Consider the following 23607-nt stretch of genomic DNA (forward strand, 5'->3'; position numbering starts at 1 on the left):
TGGTGTGTAGAATCTGATACTTTCCAGTTCAGAATACAAGTCAAAGAAAAGCCACTCACAAAAAGGGGCATATTGTCTACTGTGAGTTCAATATATGATCCATTATGCCTTGTGTCTCCTCTCATCCTCATTGGCAAAGGGATACTCCAGGAGTTATGCCGTGACGGAGTAAGTTGGGATGAGGAGATACCACAGTATGTGAGGCCACAGTGGCAGCAATGGAGAGATGACCTACACAAATTAGAGCACTTAAAAATACCACGATGTTACAAGCCTGAATGATTTGGTGAAATTAAGAAAGTTGAACTGCATCATTTTTCTGATGCCAGTCAAAAGGGATATGGTCAGTGCTCTTACATAAGACTGATCAACACTGCTGATCAAATACACTGTGCACTTGTAATGGCAAAATCAAGAGTGACACCCCTCCGAGCCATCACTGTGCCGAGATTGGAACTCACAGCAGCAGTAGTGTCGGTGAGAATCAGTGCAGTCTTAAAGAAGGAGTTAGACTATGAAGATATTCAGGAAGTGTTTTGGACAGACAGTATGGTAGTGCTGGGATACATCAACAATGATTCTAAACGATTCCATGTATATGTAGCCAACAGAGTCCAACAGATAAGAGATCAAACTTCACCAAGTCAGTGGAAGTATATGGAAACAGAGCACAACCCAGCAGACTATGCCTCAAGAGGGCAGTATGTAGAACAGTTAATTAAAAAAGACAAGTGGTGGAATGGGCCAAGCTTCTTGTTGCAACACTTTGAGATGAATGATGACCCATCAGAGCATCATGAATTGGAAGATGATGATCCTGAAGTAAAAAGAGTTGCATTATGTGCTACACAGACACATGAGCCGTTTAATGTACTAGAGAGGCTGAACTGTTTCTCTGATTGGTTCCGTATGAAGAGAGCCATTGCAGTGTGCTTTAGACTTCAAAGGAATTACAAGAAGAATGCAGATGGGACACATAAAGGAAGAAGCCAAGAATACATTCCACTGACAGTACAAGAACTGAAAGAAGCTGAAAATGAGATAATAAGGCAGGCCCAGGCTCATGCCTTCCATGAGGAAATAAAGATGCTGAAGGGTGCAGGAAACCATGAGTCTTCCCCACAGACAAATAGAAGAGAAACAACAGTAAAGAAAACAAGCAAGTTGTACAAACTTGATCCCTTCATAGATGAAGATGGAATAGTAAGAGTTGGGGGAAGAATAAGGATGTCTACTCATCAAGTAGCAAGACATCCAGCAATCATGCCTAAGGATTCCCATGTTACTGATCTACTGATTTGCTACTACCACAAAAGGGTACATCATCAGGGTAGGGGCATAACACTAAATGAAATTAGAGCATCTGGGTACTGGATTTTGGGGGGCTCATCTCTGGTGGCTAGACATGTCTCAAAATGTGTAGTCTGCAGAAGAGTTAGAAGTGACACACAAGGTCAAAAGATGGCAGACTTGCCACAAGATAGGCTAGAGCCTTCCCCTCCCTTTACTTATGCTGCAGTTGACTTTTTTGGTCCTTTCTACATCAAAGAGGGACGTAAAGAGCTAAAGAGATATGGGGTTCTTTTCACATGCATGGTATCACGTGCAGTCCATCTAGAGACAGCAAACAGTCTGGGCACTACTTCCTTTCTCAGTGCCTACCGCCGCTTTATAGGAAGAAGAGGGCCAGTAAGGCAGTTAAGATCAGATCAAGGAACAAACTTTGTGGGTGCAAAAAACGAGTTAGCCAACTCTTTGAGAGAAATGGATGAGGAGAAGCTCAGAACCGAACTACTGAAGGACAGTTGTGATTGGGTTCATTTCAAGATGAATGTACCACATGCTAGCCATATGGATGGTGTGTGGGAGAGACAAATAAGAACAGTGAGAAGCATATTGTCAGTGCTACTTTATCAACATGGACCTCAGTTAGATGATGAGACACTTAGAACATTCATGATAGAAGCAGAGACAGTTGTAAATGGTAGACCTCTAACTGTGGATAACCTTACCTCTCCTACTAGCTTAGAACCACTGACACCCAACACTCTGTTAACTATGAAGTCAAAGATCGTGATGCCTCCTCCAGTTAAATATGAAAGAGTTGACTTGTACTCAAGGAAACGTTGGCGTAGGGTACAGTTCCTTGCAAATGAGTTCTGGTCAAGGTGGAAAAGGGAAGTTTTGCAGTCTCTTCAGCTTAGAAATAAATGGCAGAAACCTCAAAGAAACCTCAAGGTGGATGATATTGTTATTGTTAAGGATTCCAACCTAGCTAGAAACCAATGGAAGCTAGGCAGAATAACTGAGTGTCTTCCAAGTGATGATGGTCTTGTGAGAAAGGTGAAAGTGATGATGTCAGACTCATGTCTTGACAATTCAGGGAAAAGAATAAAGGCAATGAACATTGTTGAAAGGCCTGTTCATAGTCTTGTTCTCTTGTTAGAATGTACTACTCAGGAAGACCAGGGCGACCCCACCGAGGAGCCTAAATGATCTGTTTGTACTTAGGAAGTGCAAAGATGATGTTAGCAGTATTTCATGTATCTGTAATACTCATGTTATGATCAATGTATTAAGTATTTATAAGTTAAATTGTCCTACAATTTAGGGGAGCCATGTAACTGTGGTATCAATATACCTCATTATACCTCATTGTTATTACGTAAAATATTAATGTGTAAAGAATTTATATGGTGCTAAAAGGATAAACTTGTATGGTGCTATTAGAAGGCAACATAGGTGGCGTTAAGAACGCTTACACGCAGCTGCCGATGTTCGTTTGTTTGGGTTACGCGGGCAGCGAGTCTGTCGCTTATAAGTGGATATGAATTGTAGACTCAGCGATATGGAGCGGTGATTCAATCCGTGGCACTGGAGGTCAGTATATTTTGCTAATATTTCTATGTTATAACACAATGTTAAGCTATGTAATGATCACATACTGTGTATAAGAGTGTTTAAAATAGTTTAAGCTATGAATGCAACAATATAATGACTTAGGCTTCTGTGCAAGGAGCCAGAAAGTTTTGGATGTGTAAATTGATTATGTCATCACTATTCCCATAGTTTCACGGTACGACTGGGGCATGTATGGCGCACAAAATGGAGGACTCTTTGTCCAAAGCCACATCATAGGAATAAAGGAAAATTATACCAACGAAGTTTCCATGTCCTGCTGGCAGTCCATGCATGTCTGCGTGTCTGTGTAAACCAGCCCAAAGGGGTGACTGTTCCACGTCCGCTTCAATAAATATATATATATATATATATATATATATATATATATATATATATATATATATATATATATATATATATATATATATATATATATATATATATCCCCTTCGCTGAAATCTTCATATTAGGAGATTTTAATGTTCATCACCAACTTTGGCTTTCATCTTCTTTCACTGAACAGCCTGGTAAACAAGCCTACAACATTGCTCTCCTCAACGATCTAGAGTAGTTGATTCAGCTCCCTACACGTATTCCCGACCGTCTTGGAGACAGGCCCAACATACTAGACTTCTTCCTTACCTCTAATCCGTCTGCTTACTCTGTCAAACTGTTCTGTCCGTTGGGCTCCTCCGATCACAACCTTATTTCTGTATCCTGTCCTATCACTCCTGTACATCCTCTGGACCCACCGAAGAGGCGATGCTTCTGGCATTTTGCTTCAGCTCGGTGGGACGACCTGAGGATGTTCTATTCCGATTTTCCGTGGAATGATTACTGCTTCCAGGAGAGAGACCCCTCTGTGTGTGCCCAGCGCATCACAGAGGTGATTGTCTCTGGAATGGAGGCATACATTCCACGTTCTTTCTCTACTAATGCTAAAAAGCCTTGGTTTAACCATGCTTGTTCTCGTGTAATTAAAGATAGAGAGGCAGCTCACAAAAGGTACCAGAGGCCTCGCACTCCTGCTAACCATCATCTTTATATTTCTGCCCGGAATCGTGCCAAATCTATTCTCCGACTTACCAAAAACTCCTTCATCAATAGAAAATGCCAAAACCTTGCTTTCTCTAATTCTTCCCGTGCCTTCTAGCATCTAGCCAAAAATATCTCCTCCAATTTCACTTCTTCCTCTTTCCTTCCTCTCCTTAATCCTGACGGCAGCACTGCCGTCTCATCTGTCTCTAAGGCTGAAATCTTCGCTCACATTTTCTGTAAGAACTCCACCCTGGACGATTCTGGGCATATTCCTCCTACTCATCCCCCCTCTGACTTCTTTATGCCGATTATTAAGATTCTTCCTAATGATGTTTTCTATGCCCTCTCTGGCCTCAACTCTCAGAAGGCTTATGAACCTGATGTAGTGCCTCCTATTTTCCTTAAAAACTGTGCCTCCGTGCTGACACCCTGCCTTGTCAAACTCTTTCGTCTCTGCCTATCAACATCTACCTTTCCTTCCTGCTGGAAGTACGCCTTCGTACAGCCTGTGCCTAAGAAAGGTGACCGTTCCAATCACTCAAACTACCGCCCTATAGCTTTACTTTCCTGTCTATCTAAAGCTTTTGAATCAATCCTTAAATGGAAGATTCAAAAGCATCTTTCCACTTATAATTTTCTATCTGATCGCCAGTAGGGTTCCGTAATAGTGGTTCTACTGGCAATCTTCTTGCTCTCTTAACTGACTCTTCGTCATCCTTTCTTAGCCGTTTCGGTGAAACTTTCTCTGTTGCGCTAGACAAAGCAAAGACTTGTGCCAGACTCTATCGAAGGCTTTCGATAGAGTCTAGCATAAGTCTTTGCTTTCTAAACTGCCCTCATTCGGATTCTATCCCTCTCTCTGTTCCTTTATCTCCAGTTTCCTTTCCGGCCGCTCTATCTCTGCGGTGGTAGATGGTCACTGTTCTTCTCCTAAACCTATCAACAGTGGTGTTCCACAAGGCTTTGTCCGATTACCCACTCTCTTCCTGTTATTCATCAATGATCTTCTTTCTATAACAAACTGTCCTGTCCACTCATACGCCGACGACTCCACTCTGCATTATTCAACTTCTTTCAGTAGAAGACCATCACAACAGGTAGTACATGACTCCAGACAGGAGGCTGCAAAACGATTAACCTCAGACCTTGCTATCATTTCCGATTGGGGTAGAAGGAACCTTGTGTCCTTCAATGCCTCAAACACTCAATTTCTCCACCTATCAACTCGTCACAATCTTCCAAACACCTATCCCCTATTCTTCGACAACACTCAGCTGTCACCCTCTTCAACACTAAATATCCTCGGTCTATCATTAACTTAAAATCTTAACTGGAAACTTCACATCTCCTCTCTCACTAAATCAGCTTCCTCGAGGTTGGGCGTTTTGTATCGTCTCCGCCAGTTCTTCTCCCCCGTACAGTTGCTATTCATATACAGGGGCCTTGCCCGCCCTAGTATGGAGTATGCATCTCACGTGTGGGGGGCTTCACTCACATAGCTCTTCTGGACAGAATGGAGTGTAAGGCTCTTCGTCTCATCAGCTCTCCTCCTCCTGCTGATAGTCTTCTACCTCTTAAATTCCGTCGCGATGTTGCCTCTCTTTCTATTTTTTATCGATATTTCCACGCTGACTGCTCTTTTGAACTTGCTAACTGCATGCCTCCCCCCCTCCTGCAGCCTCGCCTCACACGACTTTCTGATCAAGCTCATCCCTATACTGTCCAAACCCCTTATGCAAGAGTTAACCAGCATCTTCCCTCTTTCATCTCTCACGCCGGTAAACTCTGGAACGATCTTCCCTCATCTGTAGTTCCTCCTGCCTACGACTTGAACTCTTTCAAGAGGAGGGTATCAGGACACCTCTCCTCCCGAAATTGATTTCTCTTTTTGGCCACTCTACTCTTCAGGAGCAGTAAACAGCGGGCTTTTTTTTTTCATTATTTTTCTTATTACGCCCTTGCACTCTCTCCTCTGCTGAAAAAAAAAAAGATATATATATATATATATATATATATATATATATATATATATATATATATATATATATATATAGTGAGTTTCGCGCTCGCTTCGTTCCGAAGGTTTAGCGCTAAACTCGAGGATCGCGAAACTCGTGGTATTGAAAACACTGAAAAAGCGCTTATCTGTTCCGTCCCGTGGATTTTTGTTTTTTTTTGTTTTTTGTTTTGTTTTTTTACATGTGGGCTATGGCGCCGGTAGACTATTCATCTGGGCCTGATGGTCGGCCCCAAGCCCGTCAAGGCACAGGCAACTGTTTATTGTTACGGTATTATAATTGGCTCATGCTGCCCCCGAAGCTCACTTTTTTTCCTCCTTTACTCCCGTGTTACTCAAAATACGTACCTTGGAAAAAGGAAGAAAACAGGAAGAGAGAACGGGTCGTTTTAAAGCCACAGATGAAGCCTTACAATTGGCTGAGCTCTGAAAACACGCTTGTGATTCGCTAGGAGTCGGATGACGTCATCGCCGGCGCTCACCCGGTCAGCGAGTTGTCCGTTTTCCGTAACCTGGTGGTGTCACACTGGGCCATTTTCTTCCCACCGCGTTGGCGGCAGCTTGGGCAACCGGTAAATCCAACTTTTCCGGGCCAAGGTCGGTTGCACGTATCCACATCCACAACGTAAACACAGCACTTGCCCTGTATCGACATGGCGTAGTCTGCTAAAGTAAGGGATGTCGCAGCTTGTGCTGCTATTACCCAAGTTATGGACTTGTTGCATCAGTTAAAAGGCAGGAAGAAGCTGTTGTGGGTGTGGTGTGTTTGTGGTTCCTCCGTGCCAGTTCTCATTGTCACCATTATGCGTGAGCGGCCAACCCACTCATCTAGACTCCAACCACATAAACACGTGGATCGAGTAACAACAAAGACAGCACGTACACACCAGACCATGGGGTCTGTGTGGTCTGATTTTCTATGTAAATCTATATAAATCACTTACCAGAGCCGCCCTCTCCCCTCACCCATTCTCCTGCTGAGTTATATTTATCGAATTTCTATAATAATTTATGTTTGGGTATGGTTCTCCCCTCCCTGAGTGTACTGTAACATCATCCCGGCAATCTCGATAGCCTCTCAAATCATTTTGTTCTGTTCTGTATTCTCTCTCTCTCTCTCTCTCTCTCTCTCTCTCTCTCTCTCTCTCTCTCTCTCTCTCTCTCTCTCTCTCGTTTTCCGCGTCAATGTTTTCTTCATTCTCCTTGTTTTAAACACATTACCATCACATATGGTCTGCCTACCCCTTACGTTAACACATTTTCTTCCGCCTCTTCTATTTTGTTTTCCTTCCTACTCTTTACTCCGGCCATTTAGCGCATTTAGTCCCCTCTATTTACTGTTCTCCGTATGCCGCGACGAAGAAAATGGGGGCCGGGTCATTCAAGTACAATACCTGATTTTGGGGGGACTCCCTCCTGTCTCTGACTTACTCTCATAGAAGCAGCATATTTTTCCTTGCTACCAATATCGCTCCCTCAAGCTCCAGATCGCTGTATTTTTTTCCCGGGTCATTGCCCCCTGGGTTTTGAGTCGCGGGGTACAAGCAGTCTCGCTGCGTCACAGGGACACATAACCTCACTGTTGTGCAGGCTAAGATGAGACCTTCGTTGGATATGTTTATCTTCATTTGTTTTTGTTGATGATAAGAAAGTGGATGGAGGAGGCAGTGACGCCTCTCAAGGTTAAAGCGTCAATGCATGCCTTTTAATGCAATTCTAAACCTAGTCCTTGACTGCACAACAAAGCCGGTGTAGTGCACAAGTTCATCACGCGGGAAACCTTGTAAACATACTCCACCGCACGCGCGCGCGCGCGCGCGCGCGAGAGAGAGAGAGAGAGAGAGAGAGAGAGAGAGAGAGAGAGAGAGAGAGAGAGAGAGAGAGAGAGATTAAAATAAAGAAAACGGACAGCAAGCTTGAAGAAAGACGAAGAAGAGGGAAGGTCAAGATGGAAACGAAGTAAAAGAAAACAGAGAAAGCACGAATGCAACAAGCCAGTGTGAGACAAAGACAGAAGAGGAGTAACTGGAAGCAAGAAGGGAGTCATGAAATAAAGGAGCAGCACAGGGCGATAAAAGTCACAAGGAAAGCAAACAAGAAAAAGGTTGGGAGTGAAAGATACATAGAGGGATGCGATGGTGTCACAGGAAAAATAACATTTATAATAATAGAAATGATGATGATAATACTAATTATAATTATAATTATTATTATAATATTAATTATATTTAATTATTATTATTATTATTGTTATTAATAATAATAATAATAATAATAATAATAATAATAATAATAATAATAATAATAATAATAATAATAATAATAATAATAATAATAAAAATAATTATTATTATTATTATTATTATTATTATTATTATTACTATTATAATAATAATAATAACAATAACAATAACAATAACAATAATAAGAATAGTAATTATAATAATAATAATAATAATAATAATAATAATAATAATAATAATAATAATAATGATAATAACAATAACAACAACAACAATAATAATAATAATAATAATAATAATAATAATAATAATAATAATAATAAATGCAAAGGTAGCCACATGGGGTAAAAGTGGCCTTTGTCTTTGTTACATACCTAATTATTTTTGTCAACAAAATAAAAGGAGGAATTATACAAAACGCATAGTAGTTGGTGGTTTAATTTCCATGTCTATCTAAAAAAATATTATTTATGTGTACCATCATCATCATCATCATTTCATCGACGCCCGCTCCTAGGAGCTCCCACCAGGGGATGGCCACGGCAGAAAAGCTTCCAACCTTCTCTATCCAGACACTCCATCCTTGTCTGCTCAAAGTTTCTCAAAGATCTTTCCCCCCTCTCCCTAACGTACTCTTGCACCCTATCCCTCCATTTCACAGGAGGTCGTCCTCTAGCATTCCCTCCCTCTATCCCACTCACATACACCCTTCTGGTCATCTTACTCTCCTCCATTCGCTCCATGTGGCCAAACCAATTTAAAGTCTGTCGCTTCGCTTCTTCCACCACTCCACACGTCTTCCCTTCACCCCTGTGACACATTCCAAAACGCTCGTACACACTTTCATTACTCATTCCATCCATTCTACTCACACCACAAGCACTCCTCAAATAACTCATTTCCACTGCCTGCACTCTAGGACCTCTGACTTTCATCCCAGGCCCATGTTTCACTAGCATATGTGCTCACACATCTGCCATTCATGATTCGTCCCAAAGACCCTATCACCCTTCTTCCTTGCAATGCCCTTTCTCTTATCTCTCCCTCCATACCACCATGCTTACACATAATTGATCCAAGGTACTTAAACTCATTGACCTCCTCCATTTCTTCACCATTCAAAATTATTTTGCATTCTTTTTCACATTCAATTCCCACTCTATATGGGCATACAAAATCTACAACCTCACCTCTACTTCGCTCACAAACCATCACTTTACTTTTGTTGACATTTACTTTCAGCTTTCTCCTATTACAGACACTATCAAAAACACTGACCAAATTTTGTAGGTCACTTTCATTTTTTGCAATGAGCACCGTGTCATCACCAAACAGTATCGAATTCAGTACCCACTTCCTTCCCTCATCGAACAGTCTTACTCCAACTTCTCCAACTTTGCACTTATTTTCTCTAATAACACCATCCATATAAATATTGAACAACCATGGTGACGACGCACCCTTGTCTTAAGTCCACTTTTATCTCAGAATGTTCACTTGTTTCTCCAGTAATTTTGACACATGCAGATGCATCCTCATAGAAAGACTTTATTGCACTAAGCAGTTTTCCTCCCACACCATAAATCTTTAAAACATCCCACAATGCTATCCAATCGACTCTGTCATAAGCTCATGTGTGACCCACTAGTGTTAATTGAAAATGTATGACTAATAATTAATTATAATTACCGAACGGTGATTATAATTAATCATTAATCATACATTTTCAATTAACACTAGTGGTACACACAAATAATATTTTTTTTTAGATAGATATGGAAATTAAACCACCAACTACTATGCGTTTTGTATAATTCCTCCTTTCATTTTGTTGATAAAAATAATTAGGTATGCAACAAAGACAATGGCCACTTTTACCCCATGTGGCTACTTTTGCCCCTTCAGACGGTAATAATAATAATAATAATAATAATAATAATAATAATAATAATAATAATAATTATAAAGTTTTGAATATTAGGTAAACACACACCCACCCACACACACACACACACACACGCACACCCACCTGTACGTCACCTTTCCCACAGGTACGAATGTGCAACGCCTCTGATTTGTGCTTACCTGTGTAAGAAAGAAAATGTATCATAATTAAAGAGATAAATATTATGATGAAATAATAAAACACACACACACACACACACACACACACACACACACACACACACACACACACAAAGACCCCTTTATACTCACGCACTGCCCCTCCCCACCACCCACCCCAACGAAACCAGAGAGAGAGAGAGAGAGAGAGAGAGAGAGAGAGAGAGAGAGAGAGAGAGAGAGAGAGAGAGAGAGAGAGAGAGAGAGACCTCGCTTATTGTTGCGATAATCATTTGAGATTCAAAATATGAAGGAGGAGGAGGAGGAGGAGGAGAAAAAGAAGAGTATAATGACATAATAATTATGTTGAAAGGAGGAGGAGGAGGAGAAGGAAGTGCTACAAAGAGATGAGGAGGAGAAGGAGGAAGAAAGAAGGGGATGGGAAGAAGTGAAGATGAAGAAAAGAAGTGAGAGGAGAGGAGAGGAGAAGTGAGGAGAAGATGAGAAGGAGGAAAGAGAAAGGCGAGAGATGGTAGGAGAAACATGGAGAAGAAAGGAGAGAAGCAAAGGGAAAGAAGAACGAAAAGCAGGAGGAAAAACGGAAAGGAGGACAAGAGGATCAGGGCGGTGGAGATGAGTGGAGATAGGAGGAGAGGGAGAGAAGGGAATTACGTGAAAAGAAGACGTGGGAAGAGAAGAATAGGGAAAGAGAAGAACGGTGAGAAGGAGAAGAGGGAAGAGGCAGAAGAGGATGAGGAAATGGTAAGTAAAGATAAGAAGTGAGGATGAGAAGGAGATGAGGGGAGATGAGGAGACAGAGTTAGAGAGGAAAGGGGAAAAAGAAGGGAGAGGAGAGACGGAAAATTATATGAAAATGATGAACGGAGATTAACAAGTTATGGAGATGAGTGGTGATGAATGGAGATGAGTCTGAGATTGAAAACACGTGCCGCGTTGTCTAACACCTTAAATCCATTCATAAGGAAAAAAAAAATGTCTCTCTCTCTCTCTCTCTCTCTCTCTCTCTCTCTCTCTCTCTCTCTCTCTCTCTCTCTCTCTCTCTCTCTGTGTGTGTGTGTGTGTGTGTGTGTGTGTGTGTGTGTGTGTGTGTGTAATTCACCACGGCCTGATCACGAGTTGGACTCGCTTTCGCCAGCATGTACCCACACGACGTGAGCAAGTGCTCATCATCGTCGATCTCTGAGTACTGCCAGGACCTCACACACCACACACCCCATCCCCCTTGCTCAAGGGGGGACAGTAACCACTCCTAGTCAACGAAAAGAATCCGGGCTGAGCGGGGCTTGAACCGCCGCCTGTTTGCTCGTGAAGCCTTGCAGTGCGGCGCTCTACCAACTGAGCTACCGGTGCGGTGTGTGTGTGTGTGTGTGTGTGTGTGTGTGTGTGTGTGTGCTCGAGAGTTGATGTACGTAGATTTGAAGAGTGAATAATGTTATGTGGGCGCACACACACACACACACACACACACACACAGAGAGAGAGAGAGAGAGAGAGAGAGAGAGAGAGAGAGAGAGAGAGAGAGAGAGGAGCAGCATTTGAGAAAAAAAAAACAGAAAAATAAGAAGAACGAGAAAAAGAAGATGACGAGATGGAGTAAAGGGATGAAGAAGAAAAGACGAAGAAAATGAAAAATAATAAGACAAAAAACAAGGAACATTAGAATATGAACAGAAACATTACTTAGAAGAAGAAGAGGAAGATCAACAAAAATAAAAGAAGAAGATAAAGAACATGAGATTAACAAGAAAAAGCAAAGCCAAGGCCAATACGTTAAATGACTCAAAGCAACAATGTGACCTCCCTTAGCAACAAGATCGAGGAATTAATGGTGACGGTCATGTCCAGTGCTGCTGGTGTGGTGGCCATCACGGAGGCGTGGCAAATAGTTCCTGACATCTGCAACATCGATAACTATGAACTATTCCATCATCTCAGGACTAACAGGAGAGGAGGGGGAGTTTTTTTTTTTTTTTACGTCGTAGCCTATTGCGCCGGTAGGCTTCTTCCCGGTGGATCCTGATGGTCGGTTCAAGGCTTCTTCCCGGTGGGGCCTGTTGGTCGGTCCAGCCCGTTCTAGAGCAGGCGAGTGTTTATAGTGGCGCCATCTTGCATTGGCTCATGCTGCCCTCCCGGAGCTCGTCTTTAATCCTAGAATCTAGAGTCCGGGTTGATAGGTGATTTTCTGGACAGCATGTGGGTTGTTCTAAGCCTCTCGGCGGCGGCTGAAAAATCCCAGCTTGGTGGCACCGGTCGGGGATTGAACTCGCGTCCTCCTGAACGCGGGGCCGTCTTGCTATTCATTCAGCCACCGCCTACCCTGTACTGCCGCTCCGACCTCACACCTTCAGGTCGACACCCCCGAGGGAGTGGAGGCCTTGTGGGTGAGGGTCACACCTTCCCGCCATCCTCGCCACACTGCCTCCATCATCTACTATGTGGCATACCACCCTTCCGCGCGCCCACTGCACAGCTGCTGGTTGACCACATCATCGACACAGCTGCTGCGCTTCGAGTGAGATTCCCATCTGCCAAGTTGGTCATCTGTGGGGATTTTAAACGCCTAGATGTCAGCGACACGATGCAGCACCTGAATCTCACTCAGGTTGTTAACTTCCCCATCCACCAACAAGCTACTCTCGACCTCATCATGACTGACCTGAGTCAGCAGTACTCCCCCCCCCAGCCTCTCCCCCCCATGGGACGCAGCGGCCACCTGTCAGTCCTGTGGGAACCGGCTCACACCACCTCACTGCTTCAATTATCCTCCGCCAGGTCATTCAGGCCCCTAACCGACTCGGCCATCAGACGTTTCGGGCAGTGGATTACTCAACACCCCTGGACTGAGGTGACAAATGAGGCAGACGTCAACCACAAATGGGAGCAATACCAGCACACAATTACCAACGCCTACCACACCTTCTTCCCCGTCAAGACATTCCCAGTCCATCCATCTGACGCAACCTGGATTAACCCCACCGTCAAGAGGCTCATCTCGCAGAGAAAACGGGCTCACAACACAGACCCTGCCCGCTATAGACAGCTCAGGAACAGAGTCATCAGGGAGATCAAAACTACCAGAGCAAACTATTATCCAGATAAAATACACCATCTTAAAGAGGCCAACAACAGACAGTAGTATCACAAGGTCAGGTCTCTTTGTGGACTCGGCAAACATTCACCGTCCTTCCCTTGCATTTCACATTTATCACCTGACCGAGCGGCCGAGGAGATAAATACCCATTTCGCGGGTATCTGTCAAAGCCTCCCAAAACTTGATCTCACCGCCCTCCCCACATACCTACCATTCCCCTCCCCACCCCCCTCCGTCTAGGAGGTTGATGTTTTCAATAAATTAAATAAATAAAGGACGCACACACCTACCACGCCCACTGACCTCCCAATCAAAATCTATAAGGAATTTGCCCCTGAACTTGCCACCCCCATTTGCTCCATAATAAATGCTTCACTTGAACAAAACACCTGCCCAAGCGACTGGAAAACGTCCTATGTCACTCCCATCCCCAAAACTTCCAGCCCACAGTCCCTTAATGACCTAAGGCCAATCGCCATCACGCCCATTCCCAGCTTCATTTGTGAGGATTTTATTTTTAACTGGGCTTATGATGATCCAAAAAATACGACCAAATTTCCCGAGCGTGCCGCTCTGCTTCGCGCTGCGCCGCTCTGCTTGCGATGTGAACACCTGAGCGTCTGTACATTCAAAACTATCCAAAAATTAATGCCGCTACTAACCGCTCTGCTCTGCTCTGCCCTGCTCTGCTTGTAGTGTGAACGAGCCCTTAGTCGACGTTAAAGGACGGAGGTTGGTTGACCCGCTCACCTCCATTTTCTCCAAGGCACAGCCAACACCAGGCGACAGCTCGCAACTCGCCGTCGTTCATAAGGACCACCAGTTCGCTGCCCTGCTCAAGTCCTTCCCCACTCTGACTGTGAGGGCAACTACCAACTTAGCAGGCGAACGACCCGGGCACTCCTGCCCCCCGCCCGCATCTTGCCATTTGAAGCCGTTGAACTACCGAGGCGCAGCGAACCACCTGCTACACTCCCGCTGCTCGTTCGCCTGACGCCGTTCGACGCCTCGGTCGACTGAACGCCGTTGCTTCTCAAGCCGCTATGGGAGGCGACTTGGTGGGCGCCAGCGCCTTCCTCGTCAGACAGCGGCCGGGCCTCGCTCTGAACACTTGATTCTACTCCGGTTCCAAGCCCTGCTCTCACTCGGGTTAACTCAGATACTGTGGTCTCGTTCTGGATGCCTTACTTCTCCCCTCTCCACGCCTTGGACTCCCGTTACTGTCGTGAACCTGACGCCCCTTCTCCTCCTGCGCCTCCCTCGTCTACACCACTTCAAGGACGAAGCTGTGCTGCCTCGTCATTGCCGTGCAACGAGTCATTGCTGAGTCCGGGGTGCTGAAGCCTTTGTGTTGGAGACTTCAGATTGTGAGGCTGTTTGGGGGTTTCTACTTTATTTAAAGTAAACTGGTGTCTAACCATTTATCTCGCAGTTCACCACCGACATCCGGTACATCAAAGGTGCAGACAACGCTCCAGCTGACGCCCTCTCCCGCAACATTACCGCTGTGACGTCCTCTTCACTCGATTACGCCGCCATAACCGCCGATCAGTCCGGCGACGCAGAGCTGGAAAAGCTTCTGAACAACCCGGCGCTTCAAATGAAGAGAATCACACTCCCAGGCACCAAGGTCACTCTCTACGCTGACATCTCCGCGGCCACCGTCCGTCTCTACCTGCCACAGCGACACCGCTACCAGGCCCTCCGTTAGCTTCACGATCTCTCTTACCCTGGCATTCGAGCCTCGCAGCGCCTGAGGACGTCCCGCTTCATCTGGGAGGGAATTAACAAAGACGTCAGACTGTGGACCAAATCCTACACCGACTGCCAAGCCTCCAAGGTGACGCGACACCACTCCACCCGGCATCTTCACCCCCGTCACGGAGAGGTTCGACCACGTCCACATAGACCTTGTCGGTCCCCTGCCACCCTCCGCAGGCCACCGCTACATCTTCACCTGCGTGGATCTTTGCACACGCTGGCCCTAGGCCGCCCCTGTCGCTGACATCACTACGGACGCCGTCGGCCACGCCTTCATCGCTACTTGGGTCTCCAGGTTCGGCGTCCCTCTCAGCCTCACCTCAGACCGCGGCGGCCAGTTCGAGGCTAACGTGTGGAACAAAATTATGACCCTCCTCGGCATCCGCCGCTACAGAACTTCAAGCTATCACCCGCAGGCTAACGGTATGGTCGAGGGCTTCCATCGGCAGCTGAAGTCCTCCCTCATGGCCTCCACCCAACGCGACAACTGGTCCCTGGCTCTTCCCTTGTTCCTCCTCGGGATCAGGTCCTCCCTGAAGGAAGACCTGCACCACTCCTCGGCTGAACTAGTTTACGGCACCAACCTCCGGCTCCCAGGCGAACTTCTAGCGCCCACACCTGACACCGCCCCCTGCGGCGTCCAGGACTTCGCCGCCCGCCTCAAAGGTGCCATGAGGAGCCTTCAGCCGGTGCAACCTCGCTCTTCCCCGAGGAAGACCTTCGTCAACCAGGACCTCGACACTTGCACCCACGTCTTCGTGCGCGTGAATGCCGTTCGGCGGCCCCTGCAGCAGCCCTACCAAGGACCCTACCGCGTCCTGAGACGGACCGGAAAGACTGTCACGATCGACAAACATGGTGCTCAGGACGCGGTCTCCATAGACAGAGTCAGGCCGGCATACCTGCTGGCCCAAGACCAGACGCCCCAACTCTCCATAGCCGAAGCAACACCGTCTGTGTCACAACATCCCCGCACCAGGAAGATTTCGTTCCTTCTCTGAAGTCACTGGGAGGGGAGTGGTGTAGCGGGCGAGTCCCCGCTCAAAGCACTTACCAGTCACCAAGGAAAATTGAATGCTGCAGCATAGACTGTATTTTTGTCATTTATGTTTCTCTCGTCGCGCTCCCTGTTGTCCGTGTTGCGTCTCAATTGTTTATCTGTTGTTAATCTTCCACTGTCTGTCCTCGTCCTCCTATTGTTAACTCATACATATTGTTCTTCATTCACACCGATACATAAATGTTATCTACACTAAACAACATTCACATACAAGCACATAAACTTTAACAACGTCTCGTTTGTGTTGTGTTTGTCTTAGTGACCTGTATGATCAGTAAAGTAACCCTGACGGATATTGCCTTTCTCTATCCGTGAACCAGTTAGCCTTAGAACACTCGCTACCGCCAACAGCCCTACGCCATGGCGTACTTGGCGTATAGGATGATCCGTCCCTGAAAAAGACAGGAAAGTAAAGTAGTTTGAGGGACTGGATCGGTCACCCTTCTTTGGCACAGGCTATATGTAGGCGTACTTCCAGCAGGCGGAAAAGGTAGATGTTGAAAGGGAAAGACGAAAGAGTTTGACCAGGCAGGGTGTCACCACGGAAGCACAGTTTTTAAGGACAATAGAAGGCACTCCATCAGGCCCATAAGCCTTCTGAGGCGGAAAAGAGGGAAAATAGAGGGCATAGTAAACATCAATCTTAAGAATCTTAATAACATGCATAGTGGTGTCAGAGGGGAGTTGAGTCTGAGCGAAGAGTTCAGCCTTAAAGACAGATGTAACGGAGGTGCTTCTGTCAGGATTAAGTAGAGAAGAGAAAGATGAAGAAGTGAAATTGGAGGAGATACTTTTTGGCAAGGTGCCCGAATTCTCTGGAAGAATTAGAGAAAGCAAGGTCGCGACACTTTCTATTGAGGAAAAAGGTTTTGCTTGGTCGGAGAATAGATTTGGCACGATTCTGGGCGGAAATGTAAAGATCATGATTAGCAGGAGTGCGAAGGCTCTGGTATCATTTGTAGGCCGCCTCTCTATCTTTAATGGCAGGAGAACAAGCGTGATTGAAAGAACGTGGAATATGTGCCCCCATTCCAGAGACAATCACCTTAGTGATGCGCTGGGCACACACAGAGGGATCTCTCACCTGTAAGTAGTAATTACTCCACGGGAAATATGAAAAGTATATCCTCAGGTCATCCTATCGAGCTCAAGCAAAATGCTAGAAGTATGACCTCTTTGGTGGGTCCAGAGGCTGTACAGAAGTGAGAGGACAAAATACAGAATAAGATTGTGATCGGAGGAGCCAAACGGAGAGAACAGTTCAGCAGAGTAAGCCGAATAGTTAGAGGTTAGGAAAATATCAAGAATGTTGGGTGTGTCTCCATGGCGGTCGGGAATACAAGTAGGGTGCTGAACCAACTGCTCTAGATCACTGAGGAGAGGAACGTTGTCGGCTTGTTCAGCATGCTGGTCAGCGAAGGAGGATAAAGGCCAAAGTTGGTGATGAACATGGAAATCTAAGATGGAGATTTCAGTGATTGGAAAGTGCGTCAAGATTTGTTCTACTTTAGAATGTAAGTAGTAAAAAAAAAATACATAGTTGGCAGAGTTAGGTGAGAGATATACAGCACAGACGTATTTAGTAATATAATAACAAGTCTTAGCCCAATGGTAGGAAACCCTGAAGAATCAAGATCGTAGGCACAAGAGGAAGTGATGTCGTTGTGTACGTAGACGCAACATTCAGCTTTGGTTTGAAATTTAGGATAGAGATAGTAAGAGAAAACAGAGTAGGTCAGTGTAGTGCTGACTTGCCTGATGGGCGAGCCTCCCATAACCCACTTAACCAGGGGGGTACTTCTTTGGCAGATTGGTAAAGGAGTTGCTCTCCCGTTACGCTGGTCGCGGGTTCGATCCCCGGCGCCGGCAAACCTTTCCTTGTCTGGATTAATTTCTCGTGTGTTTCGTTACATGCGATGGTCGTGTGTGAGTGTAGTAAAGAAAAAAACTCTGGTATTTCATCAGTAGCCTCAAAAACTTGTGTTTCGTTGAGGAAGAGGTGAGGTTTAGAGAAGAAATGGTGTTCCACAATTAAAATTGGAACGAATGCGAATGTTGCAAAAGTTGATGAAGAACAAGTCTGATGAGCTAGCAAGACAACTCTCTGGTATAGAGCCAAAAAGGGAGTCCTCTCTTGGAGCATTTTTGCCCCCCCCTCCCCCCCCCTCCGCCACCGCCCCAGATGGGGAATTCGGGGCAGTAATAGTATTATTCGCCATTTTGAATTTTGAAATTTCTTGCAGACATGGTGTGTGTGTTGCATGCATAGTGTGTGGTGTGGAAAGTAAAAGTATTTGTCTTTAGAGAGCATGCTGCACTACTCTGATGTCGATAACACAATAGGGAAACGGAAAGTGAGGACTCGGGAAGGGTCTTTGATAAGCTAGCAGCTCCCTCTTCGCTTTCCGTATATTCACCGGGGGTAACTTACGCCTGTTATGCATATGAATAACAAATATAATATGACCATGTTAAATACCTACCATGGGTAGGTTAGGTTAGGTACCTTTAGAGGTATTATAGGTACTACCATTTCATTTTTATTTTCACAGTTATACTGTTTTTTTTTTTTTTTAATGACAATTCCAATTATTTTAGTTTAGTTTTAAGCCCCTTTGAGTGTTTTCAGGCATCAATTATTTTACAAAATATAACCACCATAATACAACCACATCAAATACTTACCATGGGTAGGTTAGGTCCGTTAGGTTAGGTGGGTTATCTTTGAGCAGAGCTACTCAACTGGCGGCTCGCGATACGGATCCGGGCCTTTGAGTGTTCTAGCTGGACTCCAAGCTCCAAGAGTGGAAAAGTAAATATCATTTAGGTCTTGGCGATGGATTCTTGCGAGTGTATTTCCTCAACTGACCGTAGGACCTACAGTCATCGAGGAAATACACTTGCAAAAAAACATCGCCTAGAGCCTAGAACTTCATTATATTTAGTTATATTTTTCCACTCCTGGAGCCAGGTGTCCAGCAATAATATTTATCCGGACCTCTGCATACATTTGAACTTGTCTATTTGGACCTTTGCTCATAATACTTGAGTAGTCATGTCCATGAGGTTACCTTAAAGTTTATCATAGAAGAAGATTACCAAAAATGATTCTCACCCGGTGGTAGATTAGTCGGTTTTCTGAGGGCAAAGTACAGACACAGCAGGAACAGGATAAAGAGGAGCAACCCAGTCAGCATCTCGACGGCTTGTGAGAGACTGTCCGTTTATCTATCATAGCAGCGCACGCACATGGAATCAAGGTCGACTTAATCACTACAATTCTTACTTCGTCACGGTGAGGGGTCTCCCTTTTCTACTCTCATTTTTATTTCATTTACAATCTGCTATATCTCACTCGACCTCAAATCTAGGGCAACTGTTCTATCTTGTAGAGCCTCACATAAAACATATGAAAGACATGAAAAGTTAAATAAATAATTGGTAAATTGTTAAGGCGACATAATTTTCAATAAAATTTGTATAAAAGAATACTTGCTCCCTAGTAACACACACACACACACACGCACACACGCACACACACATACACACACACACACACACACACACACACACACACACACACAACACACACACACACACACACGTGTGTGTGAATATATATATATATATATATATATATATATATATATTATATGTATACATATATATATATATATATATATATATATGTATACATATAATATATATATATATGTGTGTGTGTGTGTGTGTGTGTGTGTGTGTTTTACAGCTAAGGAGACAGCTCAAGGGCGCAAAGAAAAAAAAGAAAAAAAGGCCCGCTACTCACTGCTCCCGAACAGAGGTTAAAAGAGTGTCCAAAATCAGAGGTTAATTTCGGGAGGAGAGGTATTCTGATACCCTCCTCTTGAAAGAGTTCAAGTCGTAGGCAGGAGGAAATACAGATGAAGGAAGATTGTTCCAGAGTTTACCAGCGTGAGGGATGAAAGAGTGAAGATGCTGGTTAACTCTTGCATAAGGGTTTGGACAGTATAGGGATGAGCATGAGTAGAAAGTCGAGTGCAGCGGGGCCGCGGGAGGGGGGGAGGCATGCAGTTAGCAAGTTCAGAAGAGCAGTCAGCGTGGAAATATCGATAGAAGATAGAAAGAGAGGCAACATTGCGGCGGAATTTAAGAGGCTGAAGACTATCAGTATGAGGAGGAGAGCTGATGAGACGAAGAGCCTTAGCCTCCACTCTGTCCAGAAGAGCTGTGTGAGTGGAGCCCCCCCACACATGAGATGCATACTCCATACGAGGGCGGACAAGGCCCCTGTATATGGACAGCAACTGTGCAGGGGAGAAGAACTGGCGGAGACGGTACAGAACGCCCAGCCTCGAGGAAGCTGATTTAGTAAGAGATGAGATATGAAGTTTCCAGTTAAGATTTTGAGTTAAGGATAGACCGAGGATGTTTAGTGTTGAGGAAGGTGATAGCTGGGTGTTGTCAAAGAATAGGGGATAGTTGTTTGGAAGATTGTGTCGAGTGGATAGGTGGAGAAACTGTGTTTTTGAGGCGTAGAAGGACACCAGGTTCTTCTTGCCCCAATCGGAAATAATAGTAAGGTCTGAGGCTAAGCGTTCTGCAGCCTCCAGCCTTGAGTCGTTAAGTTCCTGAAGGGTGGGTCTTCTATTAAAAGAAGTTGAGTAATGCAGAGTGGAATCATCGGCGTAGGAATGGATAGGACAGTTCGTTTTGGAAAGAAGATCATCAATGAACAACATAAAAAGAGTGGGAGATAGGACAAAACCCTGTGGGACACCACTGTTAATAGATTTAGGCAGAAATAGAACGGTCAGAAAGGAAACTGGAGATAAAGGTACAGAGAGAAGGATAGAAACCGTAGGAGGGTAGTTTAGAAAGCAAAGATTTGTGCCAGACCCTATCAAAAGCTTTTGATATGTCCAGCGCAATAGCAAAAGTTTCACCGAAACGGCTAAGAGAGGATGACCAAGAGTCAGTTAAGAAGGCTAGGAGATCACCAGTAGAACGCCCCTTGCGGAACCCATACTGGCGATCAGATAGAAGGTCAGAAGTGGAAAGGTGCTTTTGAATCTTCCGGTTAAGGATTGATTCAAAAGCTTTAGATAGACAAGAAAGTAAAGCAATAGGACGGTAGTTTGAGGGATTGGAGCGGTCACCCTTCTTAGGTACAGGCTGTATGAAGGCATACTTCCAGCAAGAAGGAAAGGTAGATGTTGACAGGCAGAGGCGAAAGAGTTTGACCAGGCAGGGTGACAGCACGGAGGCACAGTTTTTAAGGACAATAGGAGGCACTCCATCAGGTCCATAAGCCTTCTGAGGATCGAGGCCAGAGAGGGCATAGAAAACATCATTTTGAAGAATCTTTATAACAGGCATAAAGGAGTCAGAGGGGGGATGAGTAGGAGGAATATGCCCAGAATCGTCCACAGTGGAGTTTTTAGAAAAAGTTTGAGAGAAGAGTTCAGCCTTAGAGGTAGATGAGACGGCAGTGTTGCTGTCAGGACTGAGGAGTGGAGGGAAAGATGAAGAAGTGAAGTTGGAGGAGATGTTTTTGGCTAGATGCCAGAAGTCACGGGAAGAGTTAGAGAAAGCAAGGTTTTGACATTTTCTATTAATGAAAGAATTTTTGGTTAGTCGGAGAATAGATCTGGCACGATTTCGGGCAGAAATGTAAAGTTCATAATTAGCATTAGTTTGAAGGCTCTGGTACCTTTTGTGAGCTACCTCTCTATCATTGACAGCACGAGAACAAGCATGATTAAACCAAGGCTTTTTAGCGTGAGGAGTAGAGAAAGAACGAGGAATGTATGCCTCCATTCCAGAGACAATCACCTCTGTGATGCTCTGAGCACACACAGAGGGGTCTCTATCCTGGAAGCAATAATCATTCCACGGAATCGGAAAGAGCATCCTCAGGTCGTCCCACCGAGCTGAAGCAAAATGCCAGAAGCATCGCCTCTTCGGTGGGTCCAGAGGGTGTACAGGAGCGATAGGACAGGATGCAGAAATAAGATTGTGATCGGAGGAGCCCAACGGAGAGAACAGTTTGACAGAATAAGCAGAAGGGTTTGAGGTAAGGAAGAGGTCTAGAATGTTGGGCCGATCTCCAAGACGGTCGGGAATACGTGTAGGGTGCTGGACCAACTGCTCTAGGTCGTTGAGGATAGCAAAGTTGTAGGCTTGTTCACCAGGCTGATCAGGGAAAGGGGATGAAAGCCAAAGCTGGTGGTGAAAATTGAAATCTCCTAATATTTGCTATTTCAGCGAAGCGAGATTGGGTCAAGATGTGCTACACTTTAGAGTTCCAGTAGTCTAAGAATTTTACATAGTTGGTAGAGTTAGGTGAGATATATACAGCACAGTTGTATTAAGTAATAGAATGACAATGAAGTCTTAGGCAGATGGTGGAAAATTCTAAAGAGTCAAGGTCGTGGACATGAGAGCATGTGATATCCTTGCGCACGTAGGCGCAACATCCAGCTTTGGATTGAAATTTAGGATAAGAGATAGTAGGAGGAAACAGACTAGAGATTGCTGTCAGTAGCCTCAGAAACTGTGTTTCGGTGAGGAAGAGAAGGTGAAGTTTAAAGGAGAGATGGTGATCCACAGAATATATATATATATATATATATATATATATATATATATATATATATATATATATATATATATATATATATATATATATATATATATATATATATATATATGCTGGTGACCACTGAGGAAGTCAAGGAAACAAGAGGATCCCGAGCGCTTTTGTGTATTACATCATTAGGGGAAAGACACAGAAGTGGGGGGGTGGGGGGGGGGGGAGATTGTTCCCTCTTGCACGAGGGAGCACGGGCCTTTGCCAAAGGCGGCCCGTAGCAGGGAGCCGACAGACCGACTCTATCGGCGATCGAAATCTTGCCGACCAAGTCGGTCTGCCGACGAGGACTGGCGTGTCTCTACCATGGAGGTAGGATTAGGAGGAGGCGGCGCGCGGTGGGAAAATGTGAAGTAGAGTCCGCCATCTTGGGATTGGCAAGAAGCAGGTGTCTGCCGGTCCCAGCCTCACCTAGGCATAGGTTTGACCTGACTACGCCCTACCTAGACCTCACTATAGACATGAATCACTGCATTCAGTCATTCGTCAAAGTCAATGGACTGTGTGGACGTGCCTCGCGGGCTGCTCACGATGCCAGTGTCCTGTGCTGCATACGGCTGCAGCGCGAGGTTTGATAAGGAAAAATACCCTACACTTACATTTCACAAGTAAGTAATATTACTAGTAGGTGTAATCTGAAACTAAACTGAGGTGAAGATAAACTACGCAGTAACTGATAAATGGAGTAAGATTTCATTATTAAACTATACAGACTTCAGCCTACTGAGTGTGGTGTTATAGCTTCTTATTAGGTCTTAA

At 44.8% G+C, this 23607-nt stretch overlaps 1 protein-coding gene across 1 annotated transcript in view; it reads right to left on the minus strand.

Moving 5' to 3' along the window:
• Positions 1 to 19432, minus strand: part of LOC126992673 (cytochrome P450 2L1-like) — a gene marked incomplete at its 3' end in the record, with an annotated part of 136790 nt that extends 117358 nt beyond the window's left edge. The window contains 1 exon segment of the mRNA XM_050851483.1: positions 19312 to 19432. Within this exon segment, the coding sequence (XP_050707440.1) occupies positions 19312 to 19393 (82 nt within the window).
• Between the last annotated feature and the right edge of the window lie 4175 nt (positions 19433 to 23607).

Source organism: Eriocheir sinensis, chromosome 7 (genome assembly GCF_024679095.1).
Source record: "Eriocheir sinensis breed Jianghai 21 chromosome 7, ASM2467909v1, whole genome shotgun sequence".
Lineage (NCBI taxonomy): Eukaryota > Metazoa > Arthropoda > Malacostraca > Decapoda > Varunidae > Eriocheir > Eriocheir sinensis.